This window comes from Malus sylvestris, chromosome 13, assembly GCF_916048215.2.
Source record: "Malus sylvestris chromosome 13, drMalSylv7.2, whole genome shotgun sequence".
Lineage (NCBI taxonomy): Eukaryota > Viridiplantae > Streptophyta > Magnoliopsida > Rosales > Rosaceae > Malus > Malus sylvestris.
Window position 1 is genome coordinate 4,141,738 of NC_062272.1, and position 21,336 is coordinate 4,163,073.

A 21,336-nucleotide genomic window follows, 5' to 3' on the forward strand; every position below is an offset into this window, starting at 1 on the left:
AAAATGTGTGGTGAATAATGCGAAGAATAACTCCTTCAACAACCCCTCTTGGACTTTTTGGACTCGAGCAACCCTGTCGGCCACACGATTTTTGTGATCGTGGCAGTATCTTATCCTGTTTCGCACTTAACATTTTGGTCCACTCTTACACACACGTTGACATATGATAGGCTGAAATTGCTTTTAAAAATAGTTGAAAATTTTAGATGAAATTACATATAAATTTTTGAAAAACATTTAAAAGTATTTTCTAGAAAAAAACACATAACTGATATTTTTTTGCAAAAAATACTTTCAGTATTTTTGAAAATTTCAAAAATTTTATTTAAAACCGATTTTAGTCAATTTAAAGACATTTTCAAAGGTTGGAAAAAAAAGACATTTTCAAAGGAGCCCTATGTTTAGTTACATTTGATTAATACATATTATTGGATTAATAATTGATCAATTTTATTGACAAGTTTTTTTTTGACCCTCACCTTCTGAAGTGGTGCACTAAAAGAATATTGATATCGTCGTGGGATTAGTATCATTTTTATAAGCAAACGTAGATGGCGATTTACCATAGTAGTTTATGTTTATGTATTTTGGTACGGGTTTAATCTCCATCGATTATTCTTTCTACAACAGCTAATAATTTATCACACTAAAATTATCGCTTATAAAAAACAAACAACATAATCAATACAAATGACCATAAAATTTCATACCTTTACGAGTAATGTTACAAGGATGACATGGTCGCACACTATGGTCTGTGGCTAGTGGAGACGACACACTCCCTCTTCAAAGTGAGCAAAGGTATGTTGTCCCCTAACTACATGTTTTCTTTGCGACTCTTTAGAACATCTTTAAAGGAGATGTCAAAAGATAAATGTCAAATGTTAATTTGATGACTGGCGTGGCAATGTCAGATTTTCTCTTTTTCCAACTGATTTTTTTATGTTATAAATGATATTTGTAGGATCCATTTTAAAAAGAAATCAATTAGAATAAATTTTCAAGATCTATGATTGTTGCATTAATGGGACTCACACAATAAAGTAATTAAAAATTATTTGACATCACTTTTTCTCATATGTCAAATTTGATATATCGATTGGAACTTACTCCTACCCTCAAATTTGATTACATGATATTCTACTTAAAATTTAATATCTCATTTAGAAATGATCTTACTAATTTCTCAACACTTGTTCTTAGAGTTAACTAATTAAATATTAATAAAATAAAATAAATAAATAATTAACTTTGAAATAAATGGAAGAACAAGTTTCAAGAAACTAGTAAATAGACACAAACAAGACATAGGGTATAGCAAACTCTGGGCCTTCAAAGTGACATTGAAAGGAACTGGAAGGGTCCACGTATGCAATGGGCTTCAAGTTGGGCCAGTATTGGGCTTACATGTCAACTTGTCCAACGCGAAGTAAACCGGGAAGAACTCCCTGTAAAATCCCCAAAACCCCCAACTCCCAGCTTGCTCCGTACAGTTCGCCGTGGACATGGAGATCGATCATCCAGCGCCGTCCGAGCAGAAACTCAAAGCCGAAGACCTCTTCAAAGCCGCCGAGACCGGAGATTCTTCGGCTCTCAAATCTCTCTCTCAGAAACAGCTCGCCGAAGCTTTCTCTCTCAGGAACGAGGACGCCCGCTCCATCCTCCACGTCGCCGTCTCCTCGGGCCGCTCCGAGGTTCGTCTTCTCCCGCATTCCTCAAATTCCTGTTTGGTTCCCGAGAAACTGAGGGAAAATTAGAGAACATTTGAGGGTGCCCTCTGCTTTCTATTTGATTTCAGTTTCAATTGAAAATCAGTACTTTGAGTTTGTTCTCATTTCGCTTCAATTGTAATTTTAAATTTTAATACTCTGTGCTTTGAAGCTGATGAATTTGTGGCGTTCTGGGGACTCAGGTGGTGAAGTTGCTGATTGCTGCCGATGAATCAACGAGTGTGATAAACAGCACGGATGAAGACGGATGGGCGCCGCTTCATTCTGCGGCCAGCATTGGGAATTCGGAAATAGTTGAGCTGTTGCTAAGCAAAGGTAAATTTGTCAGATTTCATGGCTATATGCTTCATGACTTCGTGTTGTTTGTAGCACCGTTAACCAGGCAATGTAGTAGACGTGGTGGGCGTAGTCACGTTGGCTAGAGCGGATGTGCTCCTCTACGCACTCAAGTTTCAAATCCCCCTCCTCGCTGTTTAATTGGGTTTAAAGTAGAATATCGTTTGAAAAACAATGGTGGTTACTTGAACATGGCCGGTTGTGCTATCTCATCGTTCTGATTGTATGGTTTTTAACAGGAGCTGATGTTAATATAAAAAACAATGGCGGTCGATCTGCCCTTCATTATGCTGCCAGTAAGGGATGGTTTGAGATTACTCAGTGTTTGATCTCCCATGGGGCAAATATTAATCTGAAGGACAAGGTTTGTAACATCACATAATAGTGTTTTATCTGGGGAAGGGGAACCTTTTCTTTTAATTTTTTTTGTATTTGCTGATTTGTGATCATATGGTATGCATTGTGCTCAGGTTGGTTGCACCCCATTGCACCGGGCAGCGAGCACTGCAAAATCAGAACTGTGTGAGCTTTTAGTTGAGGAAGGAGCAGAAGTTGATGCTGTTGATAAAGCTGGTCAGACTCCTCTCATGGGTGCGGTGATTTGCGATAACAAAGAGGTAGGTTTGGGTGACTCTGAGAAAGAGATTATTATCTTTGCCGCATACATGGATATATTTGTTTGGTTGGTCAAGAATTACATCATGAATGCCACTTTTATTGCCCTTGTTGAGTCTACTTTCCACACTCTCGTTTTAATAAGCCAGTTGGGATTGAGCATTTCTGATTCAGATTTTAGCAATGAAATAAAGAGTTGGGAAAGAGATTAGCCTTAGGAAATGCATGCTTGGTTGCAATTTACAGTATTTCTTTCTGTCTTTTTTTGACTAGTATGGACTTGACTGTAATATGCGCCTTACATTATTATCTTAGCAGCTTCATACCATATAATGCTTCTGGCTAATGTCAACTATTGTAAGAAGGGCTTGAAGATTTTTGGTGTTTCTCCAATTGATTTTAAACACTGACCTTGATCCTGGCTTTTTAGAGCCTGTTGAATGAGTGCTTAACCTGTTTTCTCTAGCCCTGTGGTGTTTAATTTCTTCTTCCGAATTCCTGGCATTCTTTTACATCTCCGTTTTTGTTATTGCTAGACAAATAGGCCCATTGTAAATGGGAAATAAACTTAACAGTTTTGCTATGTGATTATCTGCCTTCGGTTTAAGATAATGCAAAGGATAGAACAATGGTCAATGTATTGATGCTTAGAGAAATGATGAGAAATTCTGCAAAGGTTGCAACAGTTATTATGACCTGCATATATTGTTTCCCTCTCGGTTTGAACCTTTTCTTCGTACTCAGAGACCTTAGGTTATAATTTTTAACTGTTTCACACTTGGTACATGTTAATGGTGCACTTCTATGTTATCAATTTTAATACCAAGTTGACATGGGAAGAACTTTGTATTAACTTCTAGTTTTGTCTAACAGAAAGCATAATTCAATGTTTTCTCAGATCTCCATTCATTTGTGTCGATGACAGGTTTCTCTCCTTCTAATAAGACACGGAGCAGACGTGGACGTGGAAGACAAGGAAGGATTCACGGTGCTTGGTCGAGCTTCTAAAGAATTTAGACCACTTTTGATCGACGCTGCTAAGGCCATGATTGAAGGATGATTTTCTCGACTGGCTTTGTTTTAGGTGCAAACAAACTGCACGAGTGACCATTAGAAACAAAGAGAGAATAGGAGAGTTTCGTGTAATTAACCAAAGGATTTGTTGCAGGCTATCGTCAATTTCAGTTTATTTCACTATTTCTTCCACTTGTTGGCCTACTCTCGCAAAAAATGACGTCGACGGTGTCGTTGTTAGGCATTCACTTGCTGTTATGACTTAATGCAAGTTTTACAATGTGGCATCTCCACACTCAAATCTCTCGGTTTTAGAAACCACCATAATCACCACCTCCCTTCAAAGATGTCTGCCGACTCCGGCAGCCTCCTCCAAACCCCTGAAACTAATGTCGTTGTATTCCCGAGCTCCAGCATGGGCCAGTTGACACCCCTCCTACGACTTGCCGCATTACTGCTTACCCAAAACCACTGCCCACTGAGGCTCACCGTCGCCATCACCCACCCCACCGTCTCCGTCGCTGAGTCAGCTCTCATCTCCCGCTTCCTCTCAGCTCACCACGACAAAGTCAATCACTCACCTCGAGTTCCATCCACTTCCCATAGACCCTTACACCGTGAATTCCACCGACCCTCAAGGGTGCATCTCCTTGTTTATCTAGTTGCACGGTTGTATAGCGATTAGAATCGTCTGTTTTCCTAGTTCTCATTTGAATATCACAACTAAGTGGACAACAAAGTGGACTTTAGCTTGAAACAAGCATCATCCGTTAAATAATGTATACACGTGTTATAATATGAATGAATTAACAATATTACGTGACAGTGTGATTATCATAATCATATTAAAAAATTACTCGTGCTTTTCTAGCATTTTGTATGTATGGATGACATGTGTTCAAAACTTTCAAAATTTAACGCATTTACTCCATTACTCGAAGTTCTAAGATGGATTTCCTCCTCTTCTACTATTGCCTTCATAAAGACTTGAAAAGCGTTAAAAACAGAGGAAATAAAAACATGTCGTTTTTGTTTTGTCACCTCAAACGACGACTTGAGTAAAAATACAATGCCGTTTAGTGAAAAAACGTTGAAAAGCGCCAAAAGTACTTAAGATGCTTCTGTGGTCGATATAAGCCGTAAATATAAGTATCCCTCCGCTTGTTATCTCTTTATTCGGGTTGGGGCTGTGGTATAAGCCAAACCATGGTTTCCTCTTCAGTCTCAGCTCTCTTCCGCTCCCATCCTTCCCTTCATATTCCACACACCAATTTAGATGTCCATAAAAGACCTACCCCAGTAGTAGTTTGTTCTAGTTCTTCTCCGGCGCCGACGTCTCCCCGCCATGTTCTTCTCCAAACCTCTCTTTCTTTGGCTGCTTCAGCTGCCATTCTTCTCGGCTCAAATCCAGGTATGCAGTTCAAAAAACCCAATACGATGATTTATTCTTTATCTTTGCCTTGCGATTTGAGCAGAATATAACAGATGATCATATGGAAAAAATGCTTAATTGTAGCGATGGTCCTCAACTATACATTTAGTTGCATTTTCGCCCCTAAAAAAGATGGAAATACGTAAGAACTAAGAAGTCATTATTAAAATTTGACGTGCGTGTAAAAACTTTTTGTTTTGTACAAAGACGGAATGACTTTTACACGTAAGGAGTCGAGTAATAAGTTTGCCGTTCTCTAACAGTGCAACTCAACATTAAATTGGAGGACGGCGAGACTTATTTTTGGAATTAACAGACCAAAATGTTGAATTATAAGTCTATAGCTGTTATTGAAATATGTTGTGATATTAAAATGTGTATGCACTTATGATAAAACTCTAAGTGAGAAGATATATAGTTGTAAGACAAATAATGTCAGGTGTCATGATCCTAGCACATTGCTAGATAAAGGGTTGAGATTGCTTTGTAATGAATGTGAATTCACCTTGGATTCCAACTGAATGTAAGCACCAAGTGTGTGCAATTTTAAAAAAGAGATATGAAGAAACAAACAATGCTCTGTTAGTATTTTTTTTTTTTCTACAGAGAGCTTCACCTTTTCAACTTCTCTTGTTGTCTTTCATTGTTCTTCTTTCTTCTTCACTAAATCCAGTAAACAAAGACAAGAAAACAACATGGCCTCAGAGCCTAGTTCGATCATTTGAGTCTGGGCGAAAATCTGTGATTTTCACTGAGCTGAATCGAAGCTCACTCAAAGCTCGGTAAACAGTCGCTGGAATTCCATAGAACCTGTTTTTCGATTTGTGCTCTTATCATCTCAGCTAAGTGATGGCTGGATCTGGAAGTTCTGAGGTGAGAACTCCGATCTTCTCCGATGAGAACTACGAGTTCTGGAGAATCAAGATGGTGACGATTTTCAAATCTCATGGGTTATAGAGATTAGTGGAAAAAGGAGTTACGAACTCAGATTCAAAGAAGAAGAAGAAAGCTGAAGGAAGTTCAAAAGAGGAAGAAGATGAGAAAATTGTGGCTGCATATATGCAAGACGCAAAGGCTCTGGGAATCATTCAGAATGCAATCTCAGATTAGATATTCCCTCAAATTGCTAATGCTGAATCAGCGAAGATGGCTTGGGATCTGCTGTATGGAGAATATCACGGTGGTGATCAGGTACGATCTGTAAAATTGCAAAATCTGATACGTGAATTTGAGTATGCCAAAATGCGTGATGATGAAACTCTGTCTGGGTATCTTACTAGGCTAAATGATGTGATAAATCAGATGAAAATGTTTGGTGAAATTCTTTCAAATGAGAGATTAGTACATAAGGTCTTGATTAGCCTTAGTAAACCATATGACCCCATATGCCTAGTTATTGAGAATACAAAGTGTTTGGAGACTGTAAAGTTGCAGGAGGTAGTTGCAATTTTAAAAAGCCAAGAACAACGGTTTGACTTGCATACTGTTGCTGCAACTGAGAGAGCATTCTCATATCTCTCTGTGAATCAAAAGGAACAAAATAAAAGTGGTGTTTACTCTGGTTCATCCAGATCTCAGAGAAACTGGAATTCTAAAGGCAAGAAATGGGAATCAAAACCCAAATTTCAACAGAAATCTCCTCTGAATACTTATCAGAATTTGAATGTATCTCGATCAATAAGTCAAGAAGTCACAAAACCTCAATGCAAAGTGTGTTCTAAATATCATTTTGGTGAGTGTAGATACAAAGGGAAACCAAAATGCTTCAATTGTGACAAATTTAGGCATTGGGCTAGAGAATGTACTGCAGCTAAAACAGTGCAAAAGGCAAACAGTGCAAATCAATTGGAGATGACAGGGAATTTGTTTTATGCAAACAACACAGTCATAGAACCAAAGGTGAATGGAGAGTGGTATATAGATAGTGGTTGTAGCAATCACATGACAGGAAATGTAGATTTGCTTGTTGAGGTCAGAACCAATGTAGCTGGCAAAGTTCAAATGCCGACTGGAGATCTTGTGAATGTTGTAGGAATGGGATCGTTGGTTATTGATACAAATAAGGGCAGAAAGTATGTTAGAAAAGTAATGTATCTTCCCGGTTTAAAGGAGAACTTACTCAGTGTTAGTCAAATGGATGAGCATGGATATTTCTTGGCGTTTGGAGGTGGAATGTGCAGTGTGTATGATGGTCCATCACTGGAATGCTTGGTTATGAGAGTGAAAAAGAAAGTGAATAGGTGTTATCCACTGACTTTGCTCTCTGAGAATCAAATTGTGCTGAAAGCTAGTGTCACTCACTCTATTGAGACTTGGCATAGGAGACTTGGACATTTACACTTTGGTGGTCTCAAACAATTGAGAGACAAGGAAATGGTACATGGTTTGCCACAGCTTGCAGACTACAATGGAGTCTGTGAAGGTTGCCACTTTGGTAAACAACACAGAGAATAATTCCTAAGAAATCAAGTGTACAAAGCAACTGCTCCACTTGAACTGATTCATGTTGATTTGTGTGGACCTATGAAGACTGAGTCAATTGCTGGAAATAAGCATTTCATGCTGCTGATAGATGATTTTACCATAATGATTTGGGTCTATTTCTTGAGATATAAGTCTGATGCATTCAACTATTTTAAGAAATTCAAAGCTATGGCAGAATTACAAAGTGGTTTCAAGATTAAGACTTTGAGAAGTGATAGAGGAGGGGAGTTCAAGTCATCAGAATTTGATCAGTTCTGTGAAAAGGAAAGAATACAAAGACAACTTACTCTTGCATATACTCCACAACAAAATGAAGTAGTGGAAAGAAAGAACAGAACCGTGATTGAAATGGCGAAATCTATGTTGCATGAGAAGAGGATGCCATATTTTCTCTGGGCAGAAGCAGTTCATACATCTGTATATATCCTAAATCGATGTCCCACAAAGGCTTTGAACAATATCACACCTTTTGAAGCTTATTCTGGTAGAAAACCAGGAATAGCCCACCTGAGAGTATTTGGATCTCTATGTTATGTTCATGTTCCAAGTGAACAGAGACATAAACTTGAACTTAAAAGTTTCAAAGGAGTATTTGTGGGATATGCAACCTGTGAAAAAGGGTATAAGGTATTTGATCCACTCTCTAAGAAACTAATTTTGTCTAGAGACATTGTGTTTGATGAAGAAGCTATCTGGAATTGGGAAGAATAGTCTTCAAAGTCTATTACTCACAATACAGGAAGTTTTGTTTATAATGATGCAAACACAGGAAGTGATGACAGATTGGTACTATCTCCTACATCATCTGCATTATCTCCATCTAGGAGAGTGCTAAGTATTGAAGACTCTGAAGTTCAATCCAAGTCACTCATTTAAGAGGAATCTGCAAACATGTTAAATTTGGATGAGGATGTCAATCAAGCATATGATCACACACCATTGAAGTGGAGGAATCTGAGTGATGTGTTGGCTCAATGCAACCTGTGTGTCATGGATCCAGAGAAATATGAAGATGCCAAACAAGATGAGTCTTGGTTAAAGGCTATGAAGGATGAATTATTCATGATTGAGAAGAATGGCACCTGGAAGCTTGTTGACAGACCAACTGGAAAACCTGTTATAGGGGTTAAATAGGTCTACAAAACAAAGTTAAATCTTGATAGCTCAATGTTGAAGAACAAAGCAAGGCTGGTTGCAAAGGGGTATGCACAAAAGCCTGGTCTAGACTACAATGAGACATATGCACCGGTTGCTATATTAGACACTATCAAAACTTTGATAGCCTTGGCTGCACAAAAGAGTTGAAAGTTGTATCAGTTAGATGTGAAATCGGCTTTCTTGAATGGAGTATTGCAAGAAGAGGTTTATGTTGAGCAACCTGAAGGCTTTGTGGTAAAAGGCAAGGAGGACAAAGTGTACAAGCTGCATAAGGCTCTCTATGGTCTAAAGCAAGCTCCAAGAGCTTGGTATGGAGAAATTGACAATCATTTCTCACAGTGTGATTTCAAGAAAAGCCTGAGTGAACCAACTCTATATATAAAGACGAGGGGAGAAGATGTTTTGATTGTTTCCATCTATGTAGATGATATAGTCTACATTGGTAGTAGCAAGTCAATGCTAGAAGAGTTCAAGGAAGATATGAAGATGAAGTATGAAATGACAAATCTGGGACTTCTTCATCATTTTCTTGGGATGGGAGTGATTCAAACAGATTCTAGCATCTTCATTCATCAAAAGAAATATGCAAGTTTTTTACTAAGTAAGTTTGGATTAAATGAAGCAAAGACTGTTTCAACCCCTCTTGTAGCTACTGAGAAATTGTCTAAAGATGATGGAAGTGGATCTGCAAATGAGGAGATATATAGAAGTATTGTGGGAAGTCTCTTATATCTTACTGCTACAAGGCCGGATATAATGTATGCAGCAAGTTTATTGGCAAGATTTATGCATTGTCCTACTAATAGGCACTATGAAACTGCAAAGAGGGTGCTCAGGTACATTAAGGGGACTTTGGATTATGGCCTGGAGTATGTAAAAGGAAGAAAAGCTTGCTTAATTGGTTTTTGTGACAGTGATTGGGGTGGTTCATTGGAGGACAGCAAAAGCACATCAGGATATGCATTCTCATTTGGTAGTGGTGTATTCTCTTGGGCTTTTGTCAAACAAAACTGTGTTGCACTCTCAACTGCAGAGGCTGAATATGTAAGTGCATCAGAAGCCACGACTTAAGCAATATGGCTGAGGTTTGTTTTGGAAGATTTTGGAGAATTACAAACTGAAGCTACTCCTCTTCACTGTGATAATACTTTTGTTATTGCAATTACTAAGAATTCTGTATTTCATCAGAAGACTAAACACATTGACAGGAGGTATCATTTTATCAAAGATGCACTGCAGGAAGGCATCATTGATCTGATCTATTGTCCCACAGAAAAGCAATTGGCAGATATCTTTACAAAGTCTCTTGCCAAGGATCGGTTTAATTTTCTCAGAAGCAAGCTTGGAGTGAAATCAGCTTTAGACTTAAAGGGGAGTGTTGAATTATAAGTCTATAGCTGTTATTGAAATAAGTTGTGATATTAAAATGTGTACGCACTTATGATAAAACTCTAAGTGAGAAGATATATAGTTGTAAGGCAAATAATGCCAGGTGTCATGATCCTAGCATATTGCTAGATGAAGGGTTGAGATTGCTTTGTATTGAATGTGAATTCACCTTGGATTCCAACTGAATGTAAGCACCAAGTGTGTGCAATTTTAAAAAAGAGATATGAAGAAACAAACAATGCTCTGTTAGTATTTTTTTTTTCTACAGAGAGCTTCACCTTTTCAACTTCTCTTGTTGTCTTTCATTGTTCTTCTTTCTTCTTCACTAAATCCAGTAAACAAAGACAAGAAAACAACACAAAATGCAAATTAAGGTGTAGTTCAAGGACCGTTTCTACTATTGAGCCAACGTCAAAGTATATTAGTCCTCTAGCATAGGGGTATTTATTTTTCAAATTAGGGAGCTGAATGTGGGAGGAATTTGGTGTTGCAGCTAGTGCTGGATTACTATCAGGATCGACTGGAATTGAATCAGTTCCAGGTCCTGAGTTGCCTCAAATCGACTTCCTCAAACGCTTCAACGGTTCGACTTCAACTCTCTCTGAATATTTACATTCATCTACGTACATTCAACATGCTGATTGAACTATGTGACAGAACGTTGTTCAATTATATATTATCGCAGAAGAAAACCAGAAAAAGTACGCAGAAAATGATGCAAGATTCAGATCAACTCCAATACTCAAGGAGCTACTAGAAAAATCCAAGCTCAACAAAGAAAAGTAAGTAAGATTCCTGGTTTGTGCTCTCCTAATTGCTTGCATAATTGGAAGTGTGAAAGTTCTAGGCTCGTGCTGCTGCTATAAACCCTAAACGGCCTAACAGTAGAACGAGCCTAAACGCTTGAAAGGAGCGACCAAGGCTTTTGATACCATTTATGTCAAACAATCGTGTTGTTAAGGAATGAGGCAACAATATCAACGTCGAAACAAAATCAGACGTGTTCTGTGTGAAACTGAAACTGTGCAGGAATAGTAAAGAAATTCAAGACAAGTACTGCATACGGGGGGCAGAGTGGGGAGTTGGGGATTGCTCGGCAGAGGGAATGACACCTGATGAGAAAGACAAGTTCATCGCAATGTTGAAGGAGGAGGCTGGCGTCAAGGATTGATATCCACTGACTTATGCTTTGTGTAAACCCTAATTTCCAAGTAATAGTAGAAATCAAACTTGTAGGAGCTTCTCATTTGAAGACATGGATACGTATGTAATATGAGTAGACGATCACAACCACTACGAACATATAATGATTCAATTGATGCGTAAATTGATACGATATTTAGTCTATGTCGCCGCAAAAGCACATGCGGAGAAAAACTAGTGAAATGACAAACATAACGTAGGACAAGAAGAAAAAAATTGAATTTTAAAAAGTAGGTAAATGTTTACCATCTTAATTTACAAAGTTCCAAACATTTAAATCTATGATTTCATTTTCATAGTGAGAGTGATGTGGATTTTTCTACTTTGCATCAAAATCGCGCGTATGAAAAAACATAACAAATATACGTACTTAGTGTGTGGCTTTTATCTAATTTATATTTATATATATAATTATATACATGTCATGTCTCATAAATTGTTCATGAATAAAATTGTCCAAAACTAATTTATTCAACCAGACAAGAAAAATTTTGGTTTTAAAACAGATGGTCTCACAAGTGATTTTAGAAAAGAGGTAGTTTCGGAGAAACTTTGATGAACTTAAAACACGTTTACGTGATGTTATTATTCTATTCAAATTATATTATGTGGATTGATTTTCTTATGTACTCATTATAATGCATAGAAATTACTCGTTTGAAAATGCTTTTAAAATAGCTGAAAGAGTTTTTGATGAAAATATTTTTAAAATTAATCTCTAAAAAAATTACAAGTGAATCATGCAAAAACACTGAAATACTTTATGCAAGAAACACAACTCGTACTTCTTGTTGAAGTAAGTAACTTTAAAACCTATGTATGTTTTGGGCATACATAATGATAAATCTGTCTTGGTTCTGATAAATATTCCTAGCCGGTCAAAGACAAAAAGACAGGAAAACAAAATAAAAAATAAAAGGTCCAGCAGGAAAAAGAAATATAAAATAACTAATAATTTAGTTTTACAATATTTGTGTATATAACCTATTCGGGGCCAAAATCCCATGGGCATTGCAAGCTCACCCACCCAGCCATCATTAGCTTGACCCGGCAATCATAGCTTGACCGGCAATCATAGCTCTCTCTCTCTGGTACTCTTCCCCTCTCTCTCTCTCCCTCTCTCCCTCTCTCTCTCTCTTCCCAACGAATTTTACAATTTCTTCAATATTTTATTTTATTTTATTTGTTCGATTTTCATCTTCAATCTCAGTTTCTCGGAAAATTTCGGCGTACGGTTAGATGTACGGTCTCCTTGTTCTGTGTAATGGACAATTGAATTCATTTCATTTTCTTGCAGTTTCTCAGCTGCCAAACGGGATTTCTAACAAATTCAGCTGTCTGGTGCTTTGAAATTTTGCTCTATCAGAATTTGAATTGGAATTGGGGCTTCTCAGCCAAGAAAAAGAAAGGAGGAAGAAGAGAAGGTGATTTTTTTTCGGTTGAAATTACGCGCACAATTGTAATTGGTAAAATTAGGTAAAGGGTTTATTTGGTTATGTAAAAGTTCAATTTTTTAACTAAATTATGTAACTTTGTTGAAATCAATGATCTTATTTGTATATAAATGTGATAAATTTGATTGTCACATAGCTTCGATCTTTCGGTTTCAGGGGAATCCTGTGTGATTAGTTTGGTTAGCATTGTAGAATTCACATGGGAGTTGAAGCTTGAATTTTGAAAGTTCTGGTGTATACTCGTGATTTTCGCTGCGGGATTGTGACTGCAATTCGGTGTCACAAAAATGTACCGGACTGTGGCTACGGCCGCGACTGCAACCCGGGGTGGATCTCCAACTGATAGTGGGGATTGTGTTGTCACTTTGGATCAAGTTCCGCGGTGGAGCAATTCAGAGTATCGTGCTTCCTTGGAATATGGCAATGAAGATCCTTCGTTTTCAAATTCGTATTTTCCTGATCCTTTAACTTCCAAATCTGGGGGAGAGAGCAGTATCCATGGGATGGTCTCAAGATTTCCAGTTGACCATGAAATTAATTCAAAGACATATCTATGGAGAGGGAACCCATGGAATCTCGAAGTTGATGCAGTAGTGAATTCTACAAATGAGGTGAGCACAGGTTGTGACGATGAATCTTTGATAGAGATTTCTTGACGTATAAACCTGGTGACATTGGTAAAAGAGACTAGTGTAAAATAAATTGTACTAGTCTGACATGTTTTTTGATTGGACAATTTACAGAACATGGATGAAGCACATTGTAGTCCTGGTTTGCATGCTGCGGCTGGACCTGGTCTTGCAGAAGAATGTGCAGCACTGGTATGCTATACTTATTTGCACTGGACTTCTTGTCTTCAGACATTCTTCGTACAGTTCTTGATATTTGAAATGCAATGTAAATACAGATTTATGGGTGAATTTGAAGATGTTGAATGGGATACAACATGGAACTTTCAATGTCATTGGCTTTTTAAGGCTCCCTGTGGTGTTCTGTCAGAATTGGTTTTTTTATTTATTAAGAGTCAACTGATTTGATGTACCTTTTTTTTGTTGGCAGGGTGGATGTAGAACAGGGATGGCAAAGGTCACTAAAGCATACGACCTTCCAGCTAGGTGAGTATATCAGTGCAGTTTTCATTTAGAGAGCTCATTGTGCACAAGTACTCTTTCATTTCTGTATGTAGACTTAATGAATGATGTTTCTTTCCTTGTACATTCCAGGAGAGTTATCCATACTGTCGGTCCCAAGTATGCAGTGAAATACCATACTGCTGCAGAAAATGCTCTAAGCCATTGTTATCGTTCTTGCCTTGAACTTCTCATTGACAATGGGCTGCAAAGGTGCTTGGCAGATGATTGCTGCGCTATTTTGTGTTTAGTATTCTATTTGATTGTTCTTCCCTTTCGTTTTGTTCTTTATAAAGTATGAAGCTTATTTTGTTTGGCCAATATATTGTAGCATTGCAATGGGCTGTATATATACAGAATCTAAGAACTACCCTCGTGAGCCAGCTGCCCATGTTTCTATAAGTGAGTTACTTTCATACATGTTTCAGAAATTAGTTTCCTAGCAATGATGTATTATGTGAAGCATGTGAAGTACATTGAGCATATTTGGGCATCCATGGGACATAGAAAGGCTGATACCAGCTTTTGTTGGATTACATACAAAATCGTGACATTCATTTCGTATGGTGTGGAAAGGACAACAATTAACCAATATTCAAAATAAAAGTTCAAAGGAAAAAAAAAGGATAACAATGTGAGGATGGCTCTTTTATCTCTTGCAGATGCAATCTCTTATGATGAGTTAGATTATGGTACACATAGATCCCCATCTTTAAAATATATGCACGTCTTTTGCATTCTGTGATAAATATAACTTGCTTATCCATTCGTATATGTGCTGGATTATTTGAATTTTTAGTCATGTACATACATCCACGTTTTAATTGCTGCTGGTAAAGTTCACTGAAGATTCAATTATTTCTTTCATTCTTTACTCTTCAGCTTATTTATTTTCTGCTTATTTTCAGGGACTGTGCGACGGTTTATGGAAAAGCAGAAGGACAAAATTGCAGCTGTTGTTTTTTGTACTACTACATCAATGGATACAGAGATATACAAAAGGTTGATAAATATAGCTATTTATTTATGGAGCACATGTTGCTTCACCATGATATATATATGACTTATAAACTCCACTCTTGGTTTTACTGTTACAAAATATTGAGAAATCATTTCCCTTCACTTTTTTTCCAACCTAGATTGCTTCCGCTTTACTTTCCCCGTGATAAACTCGAAGAGGAGATTGCTGTGTTGAAGCTTCCTGCAGATGTAGGTGATGAAAATGGCGAGACAATTATAGATGAGCGCAAAATCAGAATAAAGCCTTTGCCCAAAAAGAATATTCCAAAGCCTCCCCAGGCTCCAGTTGAGCTTCCTGTGAGTGATGTTGGCTTAGTACGAAGGTCAGTCAATGACTCAATGAGAATTTTTTAACATATCAAAGAGAAAACTTAGGGCTTTGACTAATATCAAGAGAAATACTTGGAAAATTCTTGCCACAGAAAGCTTCTGAAGAATTCCATGTTTCATATGTCAATTTTCATACTTCACAGATTTCTGTCCACTTATGTTCTCTGTTTTTGTGGTTATCAAGCTTTTTGTTCCTTTTGCTATACCACTATCATTATCTCTTTTGGTTAAAATCCTTAACTAACTTGCTGAAGATGTTCTATAGGAACTCATCATATTTGGATTCGTTTTTGGATCCTGCCTTCATGTCCTTAATAAAAGACCCAGATCAGAGACGCAAGGAACAGTGGGAGAAAAATGCTCAAGCACAAAGTGGATGGAATTGTGCTAAAATGCTTGGGTTTGGCGACCTTGGTGGACCTCCATTGTCTGCTGCAGAAGAATACTCACTTCATTCAAGATACCTTGCTAAAGCAAATTCTGTTAATCTTTCAGAAATTGCAGAAATGAAAATTGTGTAAGATTTATCTCTTTCATCATTGACATAGTAGCAGCTGTGGAGTCTAAGCTTGTTGATTTTCACAGCTGGACAGCTGCTAATATGTAAAGTGCTTTTTATTCTAGCATTTAGAGTACTTGGATCTAACGGAAGATGTGCACACAACCGAGCGCAATGGCGTTCTAGGATTCATACAGCCGACCCCATTTAGTGGGCAAAGGCATTGTTGTTGTTGTTGTATTAGTAGCACTTAGGTTGGCTCATATGTTCTTTCACAGAAAAAAGGAGAAGCTTTTATGTTATTAAAACAGTGCAAATATTGATATGTTGCTACCTAATGGTGGCTGAACCTAAGAATGTTATGAATCTAAAAATGGTTGAATCTGAATGGCTGTATGAGATGTATACATTTAAACTTCTGTCTATTTTTCTGTCTATTTCAGTTACCGAGGTGGGGTTGACAGTGAGGGTCGTCCTGTAATGGTGGTTGTGGGGGCACATTTTCTTTTGCGATGTCTTGACCTAGAACGATTTGTACACTATGTTGTTAAGGTAGTACATCATTAAAGTTGGGGTTAATCTGCATATGCTGTAGAGACTGTATCTTTGCTAGTTATGTTGTTGACGACATATATATCTAATCTTGTTTATTGGTTTGCAGGAGTTTGAACCCATAATACAAAAGCCTTATACTATTGTATACTTCCATTCTGCGGCATCTTTACAGCTGTAAGTTGTTCGCAGTTGAGTTTCAGAAAATGAAAAATTGAAAACAATTCTAGGTTCATAAGGTTTTTCATGTTATTTTATACTCACTCCATGTGACGGTTCAGTTTCTATGAAAGATGAAAAAAGAAATTTTGAACTCTCACAAGGACTGGCAAACTAACGTAGATTGAAGTAATTTCTTTGGTGGAATTTTAATTTCTGCTTATGAATACAAGTTATGATCAGTACCTTAATAGCGTATATTGGTAGCAAGTCGCTGTAACTAATTGAGTTCCCTTTCGTGCATGTATTGCAGCCAGCCAGACATGGGGTGGATGAGAAGGGTACAACAGATACTTGGTCGTAAACACCAACGTAATCTGCATGTAGGTATCACTTCGTTTGTCCATATACGTTAGCAATTGTGTCTGCGTCTCTAATCTTTATCTTCTTTACATAGGCAATATACGTCCTTCACCCAACATTTGGACTGAAGGCTGCAATATTTGCCCTGCAACTGTTCGTGGACAATGTGGTATGCCTAATTTTATCTGCGATTTCTTGTTTATCAAGACTTCACATCATTTAAAAAGCCTGCTGTAAGTGAATGTTATTCTAACTTTTGTTTTTAGGTCTGGAAGAAAGTGGTATATGTAGATAGATTACTGCAGCTCTTTCGATATGTTCCTCGTGAGCAGTTGACCATCCCCGACTTTGTGTTCCAGTTGAGTTTCTTTGTTCCTTTCCACCATCATGATTTCTATAGCAACCTGCATTTAAAAACACTAGTATGCAATGATTGTATTAGAAGGTAAACAGATGATTGATTCTGATGGTTTTTGTGACCGTGATCAATGCAGGCACGATCTGGAAGTGAACGGTGGGAAGGGTCTCATCGTGGACCCGAGAACAAAGTACGTGTATCATCGACCGTAGCATTGCGAATACACGGTTCCATGAGGCAACGAAGGAGGTCCATGGCTTGTGATTTCTTGATTCTATTTTCTTTTCCTACATCTTATAGGTAGATGGGAGTTGAATTTGCCGGTTACTTGTGTAGAAAAATATATCCTTTCTTTTCCTGGAAAGTTGTTTTTGAAGCAAATATTGTTTGTAACTAAAGATGGAAATTAATTATAAATATTCTTTCTTGAATTGTCTTGGATGAATTATCAATAAAATGTAAAGGTAGTTAGAGCTATAAACCAGGAAATCTACAATCAAAACGAACATCGTTCTGGCTACATTCCAATTCACTCTAATATTTTTTTTTAATTTATTAATTTTACTCTTTTTCAACTTTAATACTTAAAATTCATTACACTCAGATCTTCTGTTTATCCACTTTTTGTTTTTGTCTATTTTTATGGACAATGTGGTACGCTGGTGAATCGCACGATGGTGTTAGGAGGAGGCTGACAAAGCCACTAGCTGATCCTTTAAAAAAAAAATTATGACGATAAAAAGTCAAAGAAATAAAAGAAAGTCTAACTTTCTTTAACCTTCAAGAATTTGAATCATTTTTGTTAATTTTTCTTTTATATCTTTTACCACTACAACAAACTATCATATTCATGTTCCTCAAAATATATTTTTCTGTGTGTGGAGCTCAACTCATTTTCTAAGCACCGGGAGTTCATAAAACTCTTGAAGACGAAGACGAACCGAAAAACCAGGCAGCCAGAGTATGCTTCTTCTCTGCTTTCTCCGGCCACTCTCCGGTGAGCAAGTAAACACTCAAGCTAATCGATTTGGTTTGCTTTTCGGATTGCTCTGCTAAAATTTAGAACACAATTAGGGAGTATTTAATGTGATAATTTAGAAAGATAAGATTTTGATAGGAGTTTTCAAGCGGGTTTTTATGTGATTATTTTTACTCTCCCATTTTTTCACACCTGGAAGTTGATATCTTGCCGTTGTTTTTGTACATATATGTCTTGGTTGGATGTTTATCTGCATGAATTGAAATGTAATGCGATTTACTGTGTGTATAGATGCTGATACTTCTATACACAAGTGTGGTGGAAGAACTGAGGAAGGGTAGTATTCTGTAAAGGGTATCGAGTTTGATCAGAAAAAAATGGTGCAAGGTCTGTCACTGAGCACTCTGACTGCGTTTCGCTATGGTGGGCTATGTGGGTCGATGCCTTCTTGGAGGAAGCAATTCAAACTAATGAGCAAAACCCCGATAAGTTCTGGTGTCGAAAGGTGTGGTATCTGGCATCTGGGCTGTCAAAGCTTATTTGTAAGAGGTAAAACCGATGTGGTAAGACAAAGGAATGTGAGGGTGGAAGCTGGGTGGCTGTTTTAAAGGGGGTGATCAGGGGTTGAATGCAAGCTCGGAGCGGAGCGAGAGTGCTAATGAGGATATTTTGATATTCTTTTTCCAGCTAGACCTGGCAACTCGAGTACAGGTTCGTTGGGGCTCATTTTATAGTTGAAATTTTGTATTAGGTGAAGTGGTATTGGTTTCTCTCGGTTTTGATATTCTGACTAGCATTTTCTTTTTGGGGATGCATTTGCAGTATGCTTTGAACACGGAACAGTATGATGTTGCACAACAACTAAGAAACAAGCTGACTGAGGTTAGATCTCTCTTCCAGATTATAATTTTTTTTTCTTTTAGTCTAACAAAAATTGAGCTCGAATTACAAAAGGCAAAGAATACGAAGGAAGACCTTTTAGGCTTCTGCAGTGGATGCATAATTGCAAGTTTCTTGGCAGTATCTTGAGAAACAGAGCAATTGTTAATGCAGGTTTGGTGTTCCTAGCTTTTCTATGAGCCACAGTGACGAAACTTTGGATTACTTTAAAGTTTTAATAACATTACAAAAACCAAAAAGTGCTGTAACCAAGATCTATGGTAGGTTGTAGCTGATTTTTTCGTCTTTGAAAAGGACCGTTGGCATGTAATCTTTTGGTGTGCCCCATATCAATATGCATAAGCTTCCTGGTGAGTGGAGAAACAAATAATTGCGGCCTTCCCTAATTAAGTGTTCTTCTTGGAAGGTTGAAGCTGAGGTTATTAAGCAGCAGGAGGCAAAAAGGGGATCGTCTCCAAAGAGTGAAGCTCAAGATAAGGCGATAAGTATCATTCGCCTACGGTATGCCCCAAACCTTGCCATATTATCTAGTTAAGGGTTTAATTCAGTAAGAAAGGTGAAATTCTATGTTGCTCCTTTCTACTTTCTTTTGACTCTTAGATTCTTTTGGCATATGGGGTCAACTATACATTAAAGTATCCTGCTTTTCTGTCTTTTCTTACCGTGCGGACCTGCAGAATGCAATTGAGAGTGAGAATTATGCAGTGGCAGCCAAGCTACGAGATGCGATTTCTAAACTGGAGGCAGAGTCACTGGATGCATCTGCCAAAGCTTTGGCACATGAAAATGCTAATTATTCATTTCGTTTGGGACAGAGAGTGACCCATAAATTTTTTGGTTCGTTATATCCATGCCTTTTGCTGAAAATTTTCATCTTCCACTGAATGTTTGTTTTTATTTTTTTGTAAGTTGTGGTGTCAAGTTGTTTGTGAACATGTATGCTTCTCGATTCTGTAGTCATGTTGGGTGCATATTTGGGTGGTTGAATTTTATAAATCTGCAACAATTTCTGTGAAATTCACTACAAAAACTTGGAAGAATCTGTTTAACAAGTACAGCCTGAAAGAATCTGTTACATAATTCTTATGTACTTTATCAGGCTATCGAGCTGTGGTTTGTGGAATGGATCCGGTGTGTTCTGAGTCAAGTTCATGGATGGAAACTGCACAGGTTGAAAAGCTGACACGCGGTTCTAATCAGCCATTTTGTCAGGTTTGAGACCTTATCTATAGCCCTTCTGTTTGATTGCTTTTATTTCTGTTTGGGCCGGTGATCAAGCATCGCGTGCAATGCAATATGATTTTGAATGATCTCTGCATTATCTTTCCTCAGATTTTGGTCGATGTACATGCTGACCCCAACCTTCTGGTGGCATATAGTATATGGTAATACTCAACTTTCCGGCCCAATTCCTTATCAGATTTAAGTTTTCTTTTCCCGCTTTGTTGTCCATGAAGCTGCATCTTAGGAACCCCATAAAGCTGCATTTTTAGGCTCTGTAATCAGCGTCTCTTTCTGCAGTTTCTGAGGAGAATCTGTTAGCCCCTGAAGAACTAGATGTGGTGAGTAGAATTCTCCCCTTCTTTTGTTTCTTTCCATCGTCAACGTTTGGTTTCCGCTTGTTGAGTTGTGTCTGCACTTGAGGAACAGAAGAAGCTTCCCTATTAATCGGGTCTGCTGTTAACCTTGTGCAGGATCGATTTGATCACCCCTACATTTCCTTTTTGTTCTACGGGATGGATGCAGCTGGCGATTTCATCCCCATCAGGCAATTGCGAGAGAAGTGCAATAGGCCACGACACGAAATCCCCTATGATCCACTAGATGAGGGGCAAGGAAGTGATGCTTAGACAAATCCCGGAAACCGACCTTGTATAAGATACTGGTTTACATAGAGCCCGTCAATATATTCGTTTCTTCTGCCTTAAATGACGGCAATTTGTCTGAACTTTGAGGAAATATGCACAAATAGAAGGGTTACAAACTCTTAATCAAAAACAGCATTCGGGTTAGCGTCCTTCACTGCTTTTTTAGATGTATTCAGAGTAACGTTAACATTTACAAGTTAACTTAAACCCTTCAAAGCACGGTATTTGTGTATCCACAAATATAGCCCCACCATTCACATCCAAGTTCAAATCTGTTCACTCAACCCGCATGCCGTTCTTCTGCGTTGTGCCTTCCAAGTCTTGCATCAACAATCTGTCACGGATGATCTGTTTATCGAACGC

The 21,336-nt window shown here is 37.9% G+C and overlaps 3 protein-coding genes, 1 long non-coding RNA gene and 1 pseudogene across 6 annotated transcripts; 4 read left to right on the top strand and 1 right to left on the bottom strand.

Moving 5' to 3' along the window:
* The first annotated feature begins 1,442 nt into the window (after window positions 1-1,442).
* On the top strand, window positions 1,443-3,887 carry LOC126595022 (uncharacterized). The gene is made up of 5 exons (XM_050261343.1): window positions 1,443-1,694; window positions 1,913-2,045; window positions 2,306-2,430; window positions 2,537-2,683; window positions 3,607-3,887. The coding sequence occupies exons 1-5, from the start codon at window positions 1,506-1,508 to the stop codon at window positions 3,739-3,741; spliced, it is 729 nt and encodes a 242-aa protein (XP_050117300.1). The 5' UTR covers window positions 1,443-1,505; the 3' UTR covers window positions 3,742-3,887.
* A 954-nt stretch (window positions 3,888-4,841) lies between these two features.
* On the top strand, window positions 4,842-11,494 carry LOC126595023 (uncharacterized). The gene is made up of 4 exons (XM_050261344.1): window positions 4,842-5,106; window positions 10,652-10,741; window positions 10,844-10,940; window positions 11,188-11,494. The coding sequence occupies exons 1-4, from the start codon at window positions 4,902-4,904 to the stop codon at window positions 11,327-11,329; spliced, it is 534 nt and encodes a 177-aa protein (XP_050117301.1). The 5' UTR covers window positions 4,842-4,901; the 3' UTR covers window positions 11,330-11,494.
* LOC126595029 (uncharacterized) lies at window positions 10,843-11,256 on the bottom strand. Its single transcript, XR_007613492.1, has 2 exons — window positions 11,132-11,256; window positions 10,843-10,953 (listed from the first exon to the last, which is right to left on the bottom strand). It is a non-coding gene; the product is annotated as an uncharacterized LOC126595029 (long non-coding RNA).
* Window positions 11,495-12,312: 818 nt separating the features above from the next.
* LOC126595016 (uncharacterized) lies at window positions 12,313-17,657 on the top strand. 3 transcript variants are annotated; one of them, XM_050261335.1, is made up of 18 exons: window positions 12,313-12,452; window positions 12,659-12,785; window positions 12,972-13,426; window positions 13,559-13,636; window positions 13,723-13,775; window positions 13,875-13,930; window positions 14,039-14,158; window positions 14,277-14,347; window positions 14,854-14,947; window positions 15,085-15,288; window positions 15,388-15,450; window positions 15,561-15,812; window positions 16,238-16,346; window positions 16,456-16,523; window positions 16,819-16,888; window positions 16,963-17,037; window positions 17,135-17,226; window positions 17,363-17,657. In XM_050261335.1, the coding sequence occupies exons 4-18, from the start codon at window positions 13,624-13,626 to the stop codon at window positions 17,436-17,438; spliced, it is 1,416 nt and encodes a 471-aa protein (XP_050117292.1). In that variant the 5' UTR covers window positions 12,313-12,452; window positions 12,659-12,785; window positions 12,972-13,426; window positions 13,559-13,623; the 3' UTR covers window positions 17,439-17,657. The 3 variants fall into 3 exon arrangements, with proteins under 3 accessions (XP_050117292.1, XP_050117290.1, XP_050117291.1); XM_050261333.1 differs by lacking the exon at window positions 13,723-13,775 and having other exon boundaries at window positions 12,659-12,837; XM_050261334.1 differs by lacking the exons at window positions 13,723-13,775; window positions 15,388-15,450 and having other exon boundaries at window positions 12,659-12,837.
* Window positions 17,658-18,075: 418 nt separating this feature from the next.
* Window positions 18,076-21,117, top strand: LOC126595028 (clp protease adapter protein ClpF, chloroplastic-like; annotated as a pseudogene).
* Window positions 21,118-21,336: the final 219 nt, after the last annotated feature.